This window comes from Lycium barbarum, chromosome 9, assembly GCF_019175385.1.
Source record: "Lycium barbarum isolate Lr01 chromosome 9, ASM1917538v2, whole genome shotgun sequence".
Classification (NCBI taxonomy): Eukaryota; Viridiplantae; Streptophyta; class Magnoliopsida; order Solanales; family Solanaceae; genus Lycium; species Lycium barbarum.
This window is the reverse complement of record NC_083345.1, coordinates 6,682,495-6,697,744: the sequence shown is the minus strand read 5'-3', so window position 1 is coordinate 6,697,744 and position 15,250 is coordinate 6,682,495. Positions and strand designations below refer to the sequence as shown.

The following is a 15,250-nucleotide window of genomic DNA, read 5'->3' as shown; positions in this document are numbered from 1 at the left end:
CATGGCTCAACTCTCCTCTTGTCTCTATGGATTGATAAATCTTGAAAAGACCACCCAACCCCCCTCAACCCCCCCCCCCCCCCCCGCCGAAAAAAAAAATATAAGCAAGAGAAAGGAAAGAAGATTTTTTTTTTTTTTTTTTACTTCAAAGATAAAATAGTAATATACTTGCTCTGTATCGGAAAAGAAGAATTTAATATGAAAATTATAACATTCAATTTTCAATGTAGACCTGACAGTGATTTCATTTTATTTATGAAATAAATTTCATATGTTTATAAGTCTATATTGTTAAAATATTTTAAAATGTTTGAGAAAAGATCATAATCGAAGAAAGAATTATTTAATTCTCTAAATAATAATAGTATCATATAAAATAAAGTTTGATATTACAAAGAAAGAAATGGATATAGACACAAGTACATACTTTAGACAAAGAATGGAATGGGTATAGACGCGCAGACATTCAATATAACTTCTTCTTTTCTCATTTGTACTTTATGCATTTAGTATCCAGAATTTTCTAGTTCGACTAATTCAGAATCAACAATTTATGATCTATTAAATAGAGGCAACTTTTTTTATGAAAAGTTTCTCCATTCTTAGAACTCATCTATAAGTATTTTCGTTAAAAGTGAAGGATCTCACTGACTCTGCCATGCTACTTGGTGCTTTGGTGGCGTGCATGCACTATAAATATATGCAAATAGTAAACCAGAATAGGATGGAAGTATCAAATTGGTAAAAATTGATCCGCATTCAGTGTTTTCACCAAATAATATTAAAGTATCATGGTTGGTGATAAATTAAGGTGAGAAATTGTATTTATTAACTATAGTATAGTGATAACAATATATGTAAAGACATGTGTATGTATTTATTGTAGGAAAAATGGTCATATTTGTCTATCTACTATTAAAAAAGAAAAAGAAATTACCTTATGTTATATTATCAGTCCATATATGACTCCAATGTCATAAAAGTGGCTCAAACTTGCCCGTACTCCGTTAATCCCGTCTATTTTAACCACATGACATGCCAACTTACACCACCAACCCTTCGTCCACCACCACCACCCAAAATCACTAACATCTATCACCACCACTGCTTGGTGGCATACCAATTAAATATATGTATGTAAAAACAATATTTGAACAAGATGGAAAGGCCAAATCTCAACATATTGCTTGAAATTAATGAAATTAGGAAAAATAACACTCTATATCTATTTGGAGAAAATATTTACTCGGCTCATATTTGTAATATTTTCCGAAATGGCCCTTTTATACATGATTATACACTTTTATACAAGGTTAATTCATTATCTACAGTAAGTGTATAATGTTGTATAATATTGTATATTGTGTGTATAAACATTGTTACCAAAAAAAAAAGTTAGTTGTGCGGATGTAAATTAAAAATATGACTTCATGAATATAATATTTTATGTTGGATTGTATATTATTGAAATTATCGGTATTGGGCCAGAAGCCTTAAACAACTGTGGATTCATCTAGGCCCCACATTTGGCCCCATAATTTTGGATTAGCATTGACCACTTGGGCTGGAGTTTTCAATTTTGTCAAATAGCCATCAATCCTTCCTTTAGTGCTACAGGTCCCCTCTCTAGGGGCCTAAACTTGACTTCTTACCATAAAAATAATCCTAAGGATTTTCATGTCGATTTAAAGAGTAACATTAACACTAAGGCCTACTTGTACTTTTCCTAGGTGTTTTTAAGTGATTTAACCTTATCAAAGTAGCTCTTTTATGAAAACGAAATGGATATGATTTTCACATGCAATGCTACTTTACACTTGTCCTGTTGTCGATGTATGACAAACTTCTTTAGATTTTGTTAGAAAAGTTTTCAAAATGTCTATGCTATAATCAATATTAATTTTTCGAAAAACTAAATGACAACAAACGAAGATGAACCTGTGAAAATGGAGTTTCGAGAGAGAATTTTCCTCTCATTACACCCCAAAAATTTATACTGCCTTCCGTTAGAGAAGCATGTGACATTTATAAGATTACTTTTATATGAAAAATATTTCTTGAGAGAGCTAGTGTGAACCATTTTAAATTAGAGAGTTGGTAAATGGCCACATCAATATGACCCAAATTTGGCCACACTTATATAAAAATCACGACAACCTCTATTGTACAATTTTAAATTAACATGAACTTTGAGAAGAAAAGATAGAAATGACATTAAGTAAGCATAAATTATTAAATTTGACCTAAATAATCATATGAATTTACCCCATCTGGGTCATTGCGGCCAAAATAGTGTGACCAATAGACCTTATTGTTTAAATTAAATGTTTTTTTTTAGCGTCTCGTTTGATTAAATATCTAATTATAGAACAACCATGGAAGTATCATGAGTGTCTGTTACAAGTTCTTTTAAAGGAATTGTCATTTTCCACGAGTTTTGTCACAAGGGATAGAGCTAACAACCTTGGAAATTGTCATTCTCCCCTCTTTCCTTTCTTTTTTTAATTATGTTTTTGTGGGTTTTGCCTACACGTCTCAACCATATTTTTGTTTAAATAAATGTGATTCATATTTGAATTAAATCCACGGTTTTCAGAAAAATCTTATTCGCCATTAAGAGTAGGGAATTTATTTTAAAATAAATCTCACTTAGCCGCTTAACTTTTGAGTACCACCCCCAATCTTCTTAAAAGAGATTAATAACCTCCTTGAGAAATTTTTGTCAATTAGCTTTAGAACTTTAGTACGAGGAAAAAAATATTAGTATCTTTCTTTTTTCTTCTGTATAAGATCATTATTTCTAGTAATGAATAATGATACTTAACAAACTTTTAGTCTATGAATTCTTGCCAAGAAGAAGCTTGGAGAAAACAAATTTTCAGAACTAAGGTGTTACATTTTTTTGTGTCGTTAAAATATTAGAAATGGTTAAACTATTTCCTTACATTTAGAACATCATGGTCAGAAAATTGATTAAATAGGTGTTGTACATCATTAAAGACCCTGCATCCAGTCCAGGCACAATAGTTAGTAGGAGTATATAATTTTTAGCCCTTAGAGAAATTGAAATTGTGATGCCTCAATCTATAATTGGCATGTTTGTATTTGTAGAATTTTCGATCACATTATCACAGTCAACATTCCCCATCCAAAAAGGAAAATAAATGAAAAGAGAAAGATGTGGTAATACTTTTTTGTATTAAATTTTTAAAGTTCATTGGAATATACTATTTAAGGGGCTATTGGTCATATTCAATAAGTGGAGGGCTTATTTTATTCCAACCTTTAAAGATTCAGGGGCTTAAGTACAAATTTTCTCCTTGTTTTACTTAAAACCAAGGTAATAGATGGGTCAAATGCAAATAAATTTATTAATTCTCCTATCCAACAATACTAGCATCATGTTCAATACTAATTATTCAAAGTTCATTCTCATTGCTAAAAGCTTTCTTCTATATGTTAGCGCTCAAATTCTTTAATCAAAAACATAAATTTATATATAATCACAACTAGTTTTATATATAATCACAAGTTCACAACTAGTTTCATGGATGCAATTTTAGTGAGATCTTGCTAGAGGGCTTTGATCCAAGGTTAAAAGTGCATCACTTGATGTGTGAGTTAGACGTATATTACGAGATTAAATTATAGTGCAAACAAAAATCTTGTATTAAAGTACAGAAAAGCAAAGGAACAAACTGTATCCACCGAGATTCTAATTAGATGTTTAGCTATTAATAATATTATCCCTTTAACCAAAAAATATCAAACATTTTGTTAGTAAGATCCATTCCGGAAAATATCTCTTATAATATATTAATTCTTACATCCCTAGAAGCTCCAAAAGAGCCAAATCTTTAATTTGAAGACTCAAAGACATGTTGGAAGACAACGGGAAAAAAAAACATGTCGGAAGACGGTTCATGTAATCTCCATAATAATACTGTTATTTGCACCAATTAGTCAATGGTTTCTAATTATTTTTCTCACTTGCAATCATTTTTTTGCTGAATATATTAGAGTTAAAGCCATGTCCTACTCAACAAAAAAGGAGAATAACTAAAGAATTCCTCAATTCCATGTTCACCTTATCCAATGATAAAGGCGAGTTCCTCCACTATGTAGCGTGTAGACTCTCCCATCAAACAAAGCACTGACAGGCAAATACATGCCCGTGCGATGCACGGGCTGAACGTATCTATTTACTTTAATTAACCGGTCTTTAAGGTTTTGTATTTTGAAAATAACTTTTAAAAATATTCTAATTGTATATATACAAAATGTATTTTATGTACCATCACTTTAGTTGTAATTAAAAGTCTTTGAGATGGAAAGAGTCGGACTATTTTATCGTTATCATGACAATGAAAGTTGTTCATTGATGTAAAAGAAAATTAGTAAGAATATGAGGGAAAATTAATATTTTGATTCTAAATTTTTTCTTTTAAATTCTTTAATATTTTATATGTATACCGACATGTTGATATCCATTTCAATTAAGTAACTGTTCAGATCCAAATATAAGAACCATTTTGTTGTATATATTGGATTAAAATATTTTTATTAAATTAATTGAAAAATATATTATAAGTTTTTATATTAATTTTTAAATAATATAAAAATATTATTATATTATTTAGTAATGTGGCCACGAGAGTACTTCATTTTTATGAATTCTTAAAGAATGTGAAAAGTCAAGTATAGTAATGTGGTCACGTAATATGAGACGGAAGGAGTACTTCATTTATTAATTCTTAAATAAAGTGAAAAGTTAAAAGTGAACAAGTAAAAGTGCATGAAGGAAATAAATATGTGTCGGAGAATTAAAATAGAAGTGCACGCGTGTATACATGAGAAGAGAATAAATATTCAGTACTATGACATATATCCATATGGGATTTATTAATTCTCAAAAAATGTGAAAAGTCAAAAGTGAACAAATTAAAGTGCATAGAGGAAATAAATTTGTGTAGGAGAATTAAAATTGAACTGCATATGTCTATACATGATAAGAGAATAAATATTCAGCTAGAACACGAAAAGTCAAAAGTGAACAAGTAAAAGTGCACGGAGGAAATAAATGTGTCGGAGAACTAAATTTAAAGTGTATATGTCTATACATGATAATGGAATAAATATTTAGTACTATGACATATGTCTACATGGGAAATAAAAATAGTTGGATAAAATATATAAATTATGTAGCTCATGGGGAGCCGTGTTCGTACCCCCAAGCCGCTTATTATATATAGAAATATAATTCAAACCACTAATTATTTCCCAATGAAGCATATGCAATCTTTTTTCTACAGTAGGTAGTACTATTTTCTCTGTTCCTGAAGTGGTTAAAAAAATAATTCCATTTCCAAAAGTGGACATTAGTGGTTAAAAAAATAATTCCATTTCCTAAAGTGGACATTCTTTTTCCCCTTTTGACACCAAGTTTTCGACTTACACGTGCATTCCAAATTTGACATTCTTTAATTCTCCCTGCGTTCCTGAATTCTTTAATTCAATTTATGAAAAGATAATTTTTTTATTTTATTTTACTTTTAATATTAATTACTCATTTCATAATAACGCTAATAAAATTATATATCAATAAGGAATAATTTTGCTTTGATTGCAAATCCCAATTTGCCTTTTTGTGGACACTATTCTCCTCACACATGAACAGTCCACGTAGCATTTTCTCAACCACCAGTTCAATAAAGTTGTGTATACTACTTTGGGACTTTTCAGTTTTTGAGAGCTTCTTTGGTTTCTTCTATTACAAACATGTTGTACATACCAAAATACTAAAACATGGCAAATTCTCTAATTTGTTAAGTGTCTCAATCTCTTCCTGTTTTTCTTTACATATCAAGAAAAAATAACAATTATCTGAAAATTTTTGTTGACTAGTTGTCTCTTCACTAGTAAAATTACCTGCAATAATGGAGGAGAAATGAAAGAATGATAAGTTTCGATTTTTAAGAGTGGTAAAAAAAGGCTGCTATGGATTTTTGGAGAAAACGGTACGTGGGTATTATTTAATTTTCTTTATTTATAAAAGTACTAAGTACTGTACTTGTTATGTTTTCTTGATTAATTATTACCCATTTTCTCATGCTTGGTGGTGAGAATTTTTAATTAACTAATATGATGGTTAGTGAATTCTGTATCTTGGTTTTTTTAATTGAATGTTTTAGAATGTGCTGCTATGAAAATTCTTGGTTTTTGTTAATGTGTTTGAATTATGCTTTTCTAGAAGAAAGTTCAGACATAGTATTAAAGTAGTAAAAAGTTCTTGGATCAAAGGCTCATCTAAAGTTTTTTTTTTTCTTTTCTTTTTGCTGTTTATAACAACTGAAACTCTTTAAAGGACCAATCTTCCTTATATTTGCTGAATGTTTTGTCTTATTTTTGCTGGTAATAACATCACTATGCATGAACTAGATCACTGGTTTTGTTTTATGTGATGATATTCAATCAGAGCTGATTAGCAGCAGAAATGTATAGTAGTTGCTCTGAAATCTAAATTGGCATATCCTGAACTACCCCATTTTCTATTGTCTTTACAGTTTCTTTAATTAAGAAATATTATAATTAATTTTGAAGCTTTGGGAGATGGTTTTTCTAGGTTTGGATGTCTTTTTGTTGTGTTCCTAGTGGGAGTAGGGGTGTTTTAGGGGGGTGTTTGGAGTTTGTGGAGGGAGATGTTCATATTTTTTTCTTTTTTTCAGTTTAACTATCCGGTATTCGAAGTCTATTGCCTGAGTAATTCGAGTACGCATTACTTGGGCCCACTAGAAGGAGAGTTTTGGAGCAAGTTGCCTTCGTGTGACCAATAGGTCACGGGTCCAAGCCGTGGAATCAGCCCCAGATGCATCCCCTTGGGGCCCGGCCCTTTCCCGGACCCCAATGAACATGGATGTTTCGTGCATCAGGCTGCCCTTTTTAGGTCAGCTAAGTGGTAAAGCACTCCCTAGCAAACTTGAGATTATTGGTTAAAGGGCTAGGGATTCCAATCGTCGCGTCGGGGTAGTTAATAGAAGTCTTAGTTCATGATACTTTTGTAATTTGATATATTAATTGCTCAAAAGAAAACTGCGGCTAACAGGAATCCGAGTGCCAAGTTGCGCTGAATCTGAATCTATGATTAAAGAATGCACCGTAAAAAGTAGCATATTCCTTGGAAGCTTGCTATGTTTTTTCATTTGGATTTATTATACTTTTCAATCTTTCTTGAAAAAAGAGTGCGCCACAAAAGTAGCATATCCCTTCTTTTGAGGTGTGGGGAAGATGGAGCTGTAATAAGAAGATGATAGAACTGTTTCAAGAAACATTTCCAACATACTTTTATTAGTCTCATCTCCACAAAAAAAACTAATGTGATCTGGTAGTTGTCATTTGATAGTTGTTTTGCGTGGACTCTTTGCTATTTACTGAAATTGGTGAAGATAAATACTTTTTTTTGTCAGGCTTCCTTACAAGCTGTAGTACTCTGCCTTGCTGATGACAAATTTCAACGACGATGATATTGATTTAGGACTTGCTCTAGGTTGCACCACTCGTAATAATGTTCAGACAAAGCCAAAAGATGATTCATCTGGTGCAGGTGTAAATGCAAGCTCAACGGTGGATATGGCATTTGCAGCATCTGATCCCCTATCTGAATTAGTTTGGTCCCCTCGCAAAGGTTTGAGCCTCAAATGTGCTGATAGTAGCTTAGCTGACAAAAAACCTTTTCTTCTGTGGAATGTGGGACCAAGCAATTTGATCGGTTCGCCATCACAAAGTGACGGATTTTTTAAGGGGACTTATGATGAAAATGCTGCTTATGAGAAAATAATCGACTCTCAAGAAAGGTTTCGGACCAGTGTAATGGGGGGATCAAAAAGTGGAAATGAAGTGGTTAAGTTAGAAACTAATCAAGATGAGGAAAATGTGAAGAATACTGAGAAGGGCTTTTGCATTACTCAAGATATCATTCACACAGTTGAAAGTTTTCAAAATCATGCAGGTATATTCCTAATGGTGTCTGTTACATTAAGCTAATTGTGTCCTGTTATGTTAAGATTGTGGGGCTTATCATTCACCATCTTGATTTATATAGCTTGTTTGGTCAAACTTCTAAAATCAGCTTATTTGAAAAATGCTTTCAGAAAAATACTTTTGGTGAGAAACAGTTTGTGTTTTGGCTAATTAATTTGAAATTAACACTTTTGAGCAGTAATTAGTGTTTGTCCAAGCTTTTAAAAAGTGCTTCTAAGTGTATTTTCTCAACGGTGCTTTTGGGAAGAAGTTACTTTTTTTTAGTTTCTCGAAAACAGTTTCTGCTCCTGCTCAAAAGAACTTTTTCTTCTCCTAAAAGCTTGGCCAAATACCTCAACTTTGAAAAGAAAACACTTTCACCCTTGAAGAAGCTTGGCCAAACAGGCTATTAGTGAGCTGAAAAAAAGGATGGCCTGCTAGTAAGGTGTCCGATTTCATAACATGTGTCTTATTAAATCACTTTGTTTGATGCAGGTAAGGGAGAGTTTGGAACAGAGAGATCTCTGCTACACCGAGCCAGTTCCAAGGTTGATATGGAAACTACCGAACCTCTAGCAGGGAAAATTAATCAAGAAATGTCGACTAGTAACAAGTGTAGAAAGGGAGAAGCTCTAATTCCTGCTGTCAAAGACTCTGAGGCCCTTGCGTGTCTGCTTCCAAACTCACAGACCGAAAAGGAAGCAGACAAAACATTAGAATCTACCGCTCTGGCAGGACTGGAGAAACTGGAGTGCACAGCTGAGAATGATGTGCATCTTCGAGGGATTAACGAGACTTGTGATCAGAACAAGGAGCAACTTCTTAGGGACGGTTCTGCTCCACCTGAAACTTCTCCAACACATAGCAGGTCCTCATCATATAGAAGGAAAGGCAAAGGAAAAGCATTATCAGACGGAAATGACAATAGCAAAATGTCAAATGATGAGGAGAATAGCCATGAGAGTGTAGAAAGCTGCAACAGTACAAGGTTAATCCCGAAGGGTACTAAACGTTGGCACTTTGAGCAGCAGTTTTTTGTTGGAAGTAAAAGAATCAGGACGGACATGCGTGGAGATACTGCTACAGAATCGACAGTTGAACGTAATAATAGCTCTTTCATGACTTGGATTTCAAACATGGTAAAGGGATTCCCTAAATCCAATCTCGAAGAGTCTCCAACTCTTGCTCTCACCGTTACTCCTAATAATGAGGAAAATCATGGAAAGGGGAAGACTAATCATCAGGAAATTGTTATGTATGACAAAAATCATGATTCCAATAGCAAGTCTATTGGTTTCCAATCTGTATTTCAGTCACTATACTGCCCAACCTTGAAGGTGTCTGAAACAGAAATACCGAAAGAGGATCATCCGTCAGCTGACAAAGTCCTCATCAATGTTCCTCCAATATCCTGTCATCGGGGAGACGATATGTCAGATTCACACATGCTAATGTCTAATGACAAATTCAATCAATCTACAGTGGCTCGCAAAGAGATGCTACCGATTCAAACTCAGGTTATGCCTCCAGTTGTTTTTCCTCAGGAGGCTAGTAGGACCACTTCAGCAGAAAACAAAGCTTCTAGTGACATGTCCAATAGAAATCAGTCTCTTCGTAGCCTGTGGATTACTAGATTCTCCAACAAAACTCCCGTAAGTACTGTTCTGAACATAGCTAATTCCAAGCCAACTACACATGAAACATTAACAAGTGTGGAGTGTCGGATCGAACAGGCAAGCTCTGAAGCAAAGGAGACTTCAGCTGGTGACCAAGATGGTGATGTGGCAGCCAGCTCGAAAGAGATGGATGACAATAATTATGAAAGGTCGATGAATAATCTGCATCGTATTATACCTTCTGCCAAATTCAATAAGTCAGAAGCACTGGCCTCTCTGTTTGCTAGGAGATTGGATGCTCTTAAACACATAATACCTTCTTCAACAAGAAATGAGTATAGTTACGCAAGAACAACTTGTTTCTTCTGTGGCAGAAGTGGCCATGACTTGCACAACTGTTCAGAGGTGACAGAATCTGAGTTGGAAATTCTTATTAGAAGCATCGGATCTTATGATGGCGCTGAGGAATCTCCTTGTTTGTGCATTAGATGTTTTCAACTAGATCACTGGGCTATTTCCTGCCCAACTTCATCTTCAAACAGGTCACAGCAGTTACAACACAACGTTTCTCCTGTTAATCAGAACAGGAATGAATGTTTGCCTAGCCTTCTTGAAATAAAGCAAGGCCATCCCATTGAACTTGCTAATAGTGACCTAATGCACAACAGAAAGCAGTTTTGGTTTGCAATAACTTCTGGTTCCAATCAAGTTCAGAAGCAGAGAACTTCTGATCCTACCGAGAACAGTTTGAAAGAAAATATAATTTCTTCCAATCTTGTTAGTAAGGAGATAACAGATGTTCCAAAAGGAATTTTTGATGTCATCAGAGGTCTTCGGTTTTCTCGTGTGGACATTCTCAAGTAAGCAAATCATAAAAAAGGGCAGCCCGGTGCACTAAGCTCCCGCTATGCGCGGGGTCCGGGGAAGGGCCGGACCACAAGGGTCTATTGTACTCAGTCTTACCTTGCATTTCTGCAAGAGGCTGTTTCCACTGCTCGAACCCGTGACCTCCTGGTCACATGGCAACAACTTTATCAGTTACGCCAAGGCGCCCAGCAAATCATGTTATACATAATATTTTACACAAGCTGTGTTAATCTATTATCACAACTTAGCTTATATATTATTTACTTTGGGGCTATAGAGGTTCTAAAGGTTTACTTCTTGCCCTAAATTAATTTATTTGGCACTATTTTCACCAGTTGTCGCTGTTATACATATACCTATTGGCTTGTTTCCATTTTAATTACTCTTTTTGGTTGCTTCAGATGGATGAACTCCAACACTTCACTATCGCATTTGGATGGGTTTTTCTTGCGCTTGAGACTAGGGAAGTGGGAAGCAGGGCTAGGAGGTACAGGATATCATGTTGCATGCATAACTGGTAAGCTTTATGGGAATAAATTTTCATTTCAAACTTTCTTCCACCTTTCAATGCAGAACAGATAGTTATTCTTTTATCTGTTTACACTTGCCATATCTTCCTGTTATGGAATCCACAGGTCTAAAAGGAGAAAAAATAGAGAGAGATTCCAAGAACTGCATATATGTTAATGTCTGTGGAGTCAAATGCTTTGTGGAAAGCCAGTATATCTCCAACCAAGACTTTTTGGAGGTAATATACTTTTTATTTACACATTATGCATAGTTTCGCAGATTCCTCTTTCTCTGAGCTAGTTATTTTCTAGCTTATTTTCTTTCTTACCCATTTTTTGTGGAGGTTTCCGTGATAGTTTTTGTTGGAAAGTGAAGGTAATATCATGTTAAGTACATTTTTTTTTTCTTTTCTTTTAAGGAAGTAATAGCTTTGCCAGATTCATATTCTTACTCGGCACTTGGCAGTATGTTTATGCTAAATTTGATGCTGCATCTTGTCCTTGAGTTGTTTTTACTTTATTCTTTACGTGAGTGAATCTAGTTAACTTTTGCACTCACTGCTCTCAACTCAGGCCATATAGAGGTGAATAAAGTTAAGAAACGTGTACATATAACAAATCGCAAATCCATTAAAGTCAAATCTCAAATCCATCTCTAATTCCTTACAGGATGAACTAACTACTTGGTGGCGCAAATCTTTGGAGAGTGGTGGGGAGGTTCCTACGGAAGGCGATTTAAGACTCAAACTTGAGGAGCGTACGAAACTACGGTTCTAAAAAACTCATCACAACACACACTAGTCCCGAGTTTGGTTTGTCCAAAGTGTCAAAACCAGACCAAGAAATGAGCTATTCCACCATCTTGTAAATAAGATTTTGGGTGCTATTTCACAAATTCTTTCTTTCTTTTTATTTTTGGTGTTCTATAGACATCTGAGATTGAGAATTCTTTTTAGTGATCATCTGGTGTATATAGATGAATGTGTTTGTGATCATAAGGCTTTGAAATGTTAAATAATATGAGAAATATTGTTTGAAGAAAAAAGAAAGATTGCTGTTGATAAAGAAACATTTTGTTATAAAATAAAAACTATAAAGTAAATACACGGAAGAAATATATAGAGAGATATATGATTTTATTGCTCATCCAATTCTCTACATATGGCCACTATTTATAGAGGAAAATATATGCTTAATGGCTAAGCCATCTAAGATAACATGGCTAAGTAACTTAATGAAATGGCTAAGCTATTTAAGATAACATGGCTAAGTAATCTTAATGGACAAACAAACTCATAACACTCCCCCTTGGATGTCCATTAATTAGATGATGGGCCTCGTTAAAACCTTATTAGGAAAAACCCTGTGGGAAAAAACCTCAATGAAGGAAAAAGAGTACACATATCTAGTAATACGCTTTGAGAGCTGCCTCATTAAAAACCTTACCAAGAAAACCCAATGGGACAAAACTTGGTTAAGGAAAAAAGAGTACAACGCGTATTTCACTCCCCCTGACGAAGACTAAGATTTAGATGTCGGAGCCTTCGCATTCCAATCTTGAATATCATCTTCTCAAGAGTTGAAGTTGGCAAAGATTTGGTGAACAAATCTGCAGGATTGTCACTTGAACGGATTTGTTGCACATCAATATCACCATTCTTCTGGAGATCATGTGTGAAAAATAACTTTGGTGAAATGTGCTTCGTTCTATCTCTTTTTATGAAACCTCCTTTTAATTGAGCTATGCATGCAGCATTATCTTCATATAATACTGTGGGTATTTTTGTATCACACTTCAAGCCACATCTTTCTCTGATGAAATGTATCACTGATCTCAACCACACACATTCTCTACTTGCTTCATGAATAGCGATTATCTCAGCATGATTTGAAGAAGTAGCAACAATGGACTGCTTTGTCGATTGCCATGATATAGCAGTTCCTCCGCATGTAAACAGATAGCCCATTTGAGATCGAGCTTTATGTGGATCAGATAAATAACCTGCATCAGCATAACCAACTAGATCTGTACTACTATTGTTAGCATAAAACAGACCCATATCGCTAGTTCCTTTCAGATATCGCAATATATGCTTAATCCTGTTCCAATGCCTCTGTGTACGAGAAGAGCTATATCTTGCTAGCAAATTAACAGAAAACGCTATGTCAGGTCTTGTAGCATTAGCAAGATACATAAGTGCACCTATTGCACTAAGATATGGTACTTCAGGACCAAGTAGCTCTTCGTTTTCTTCCTGAGGTCGGAACGGATCTTTGAAGTGAGCGAACAACCATAGGAGTACTTAAAGGATGCGCATTGTCCATGTAAAACCGTTTTAAAAACTTTCTCAGTATAGGCAAATTGATGGATAAAGATCCCTTTTGCGAAATGTTCAATTTGCAGACCAAGACAGAGTTTTGTCTTTCCGCGATCTTTCATCTCAAATTCTTCCTTCAAATATTCAATCGCCTTTTGGAGCTCTTCTGGAGTTCCAATGAGATTTATGTCATCAACATAAACAGTAAGTATAATGAACCCTGATTTTGTTTTCTTAATAAAAACACATGGACAAATGGCATCATTCATATATCCTTCATTTATCAAGTACTCACTTAGGCGATTATACCACATGCGCCTTGATTGTTTTAAACCAAATAATGATCTTTGTAATTTGATTGAATACATTTCCCGAGACTTTAAACCAAATGCTTCAAGCATTTTATATCCTTCAGAAATTTTCATATAAATTTCATTATCAAGTGAGCCATAAAGATAAGCTGTAACCACATCCATTAGATGTATTTCAAGGGTTTCATAGACAGCTAAACCGATGAGGTATCGAAATGTTATAGCATCCATAACTGGTGAATACGTTTCTTCATAGTCGACACCGGGTCTTTGAGAGAATCCTTGTGCAACAAGGCGTGCTTTGTATCGCACAATTTCATTTCTCTCATTTCTTTTCCATACAAAGACCCATTTGTGGCCAACTGGTTTTACACCATTAGGCGTTTGGACTACAGGTCCAAAAACCTCACGTTTAGCAAGTGAATTCAATTCTGATTGAATTGCTTCTTGCCATTTTGGCCAATCATATCTTCGTCGACATTCTTCGACAGATTGAGGTTCCTGATCCTCACTGCCTTTTATAATATTTAGTGCAACATTATATGCAAAAACACTATTCACCACAATTTTCGAACGATTCAAGTTGCCCTCATCACCAGTAAAACTTAATGATAGTTCTTTACTCACTGGAGTCTCGGGTTTGCTGATTTCTTCAGGAATATCTGGATTAATCAGATCTTGAATCTCTTCATGAGATCCTTTCATAGTGTCATTCTGATCATTGTTTGTATTTCTTTTTCTAGGATTTTTATCCTTGGAGCCCAATGGCCTACCACGCTTCAGGCGTGGATGAGATTCAGAGGTTATGACACTAGTAGATTGTCTCTTTGGAACATCAATTCGAATAGGCACATTCTCTGCAGGGATATGCGACTTAGTTATTCTTTTCAAATCAGTAAATCCGTCTGGCATTTGATTTGTTATTTTCTGCAAGTGGATGATCTTCTGAATCTCCTGCTCACATATAGGGGCACGTGGATCAAAATGAGATAGTGATGGAACTCTCCACGCAATTTATCTTTTGATTTCTTTTCTCTCTCCCCCTAATTGTGAAAAATTTGTTTCATCAAATCGACAATCTGCAAATCGGGCAGTGAATAAATCTCCCGTCAATGGCTCAAGATAGCGAATAATGGAGGGTGATTCAAACCCAATATATATTCCTAACCTTCTTTGGGGGCCATCTTAGTGCGTTGTGGTGGTGCTACAAGCACATATACAGCACAACCAAAGATTTGGAGATGAGCAATATTTGGTTCATTACCAAATACTAATTGTGACGGGGAGTATTTATTATAATGAGTCGGTCTGAGACGAATAAGAGATGCTGCATGTAAGATAGCATGACCCCAGACGGTTGTAGGCAACCGTGTTTTCATAAGTAATGGTCTTGCTATCAATTGCAAACGCTTAATAAATGACTCAGCAAGGCCATTTTGGGTATGAACATGTCCTACAGGATGTTCAACCTTTGTCCCAACTGATAAACAATAATCATCAAAAGCTTGGGATGTAAATTCTCCAGCATTATCAAGACGTATAGACTTTATAGGATAATCTGGGAACTGTGCCCTTAAGCGTATTATTTGTGCCAATAATTTCGCAAACGCCAG

The 15,250-nt window shown here is 34.8% G+C and overlaps 1 protein-coding gene across 2 annotated transcripts; it reads left to right on the top strand.

Annotated features, from left to right (window-relative positions):
• The first annotated feature begins 5,729 nt into the window (after window positions 1–5,729).
• On the top strand, window positions 5,730–12,006 carry LOC132608778 (uncharacterized). Of its 2 annotated transcripts, XM_060322521.1 has the most exons (7): window positions 5,730–6,017; window positions 6,726–6,955; window positions 7,464–8,005; window positions 8,512–10,492; window positions 10,901–11,016; window positions 11,135–11,247; window positions 11,678–12,006. In XM_060322521.1, the coding sequence occupies exons 3-7, from the start codon at window positions 7,498–7,500 to the stop codon at window positions 11,783–11,785; spliced, it is 2,826 nt and encodes a 941-aa protein (XP_060178504.1). In that variant the 5' UTR covers window positions 5,730–6,017; window positions 6,726–6,955; window positions 7,464–7,497; the 3' UTR covers window positions 11,786–12,006. The 2 variants fall into 2 exon arrangements, with proteins under 2 accessions (XP_060178504.1, XP_060178503.1); XM_060322520.1 differs by lacking the exon at window positions 6,726–6,955 and having other exon boundaries at window positions 5,731–6,017.
• Window positions 12,007–15,250: the final 3,244 nt, after the last annotated feature.

Coding starts and splice junctions, on each gene's coding strand:
- LOC132608778 (XM_060322521.1), top strand. CDS start 7,498: ATGACAAATTTCAACGACGATGATATTGATTTAGGACTTGCTCTAGGT. Junction 10,493..10,900: donor TCTCGTGTGGACATTCTCAA/GTAAGCAAATCA, acceptor TGGTTGCTTCAG/ATGGATGAACTCCAACACTT. Junction 11,248..11,677: donor CCAACCAAGACTTTTTGGAG/GTAATATACTTT, acceptor AATTCCTTACAG/GATGAACTAACTACTTGGTG.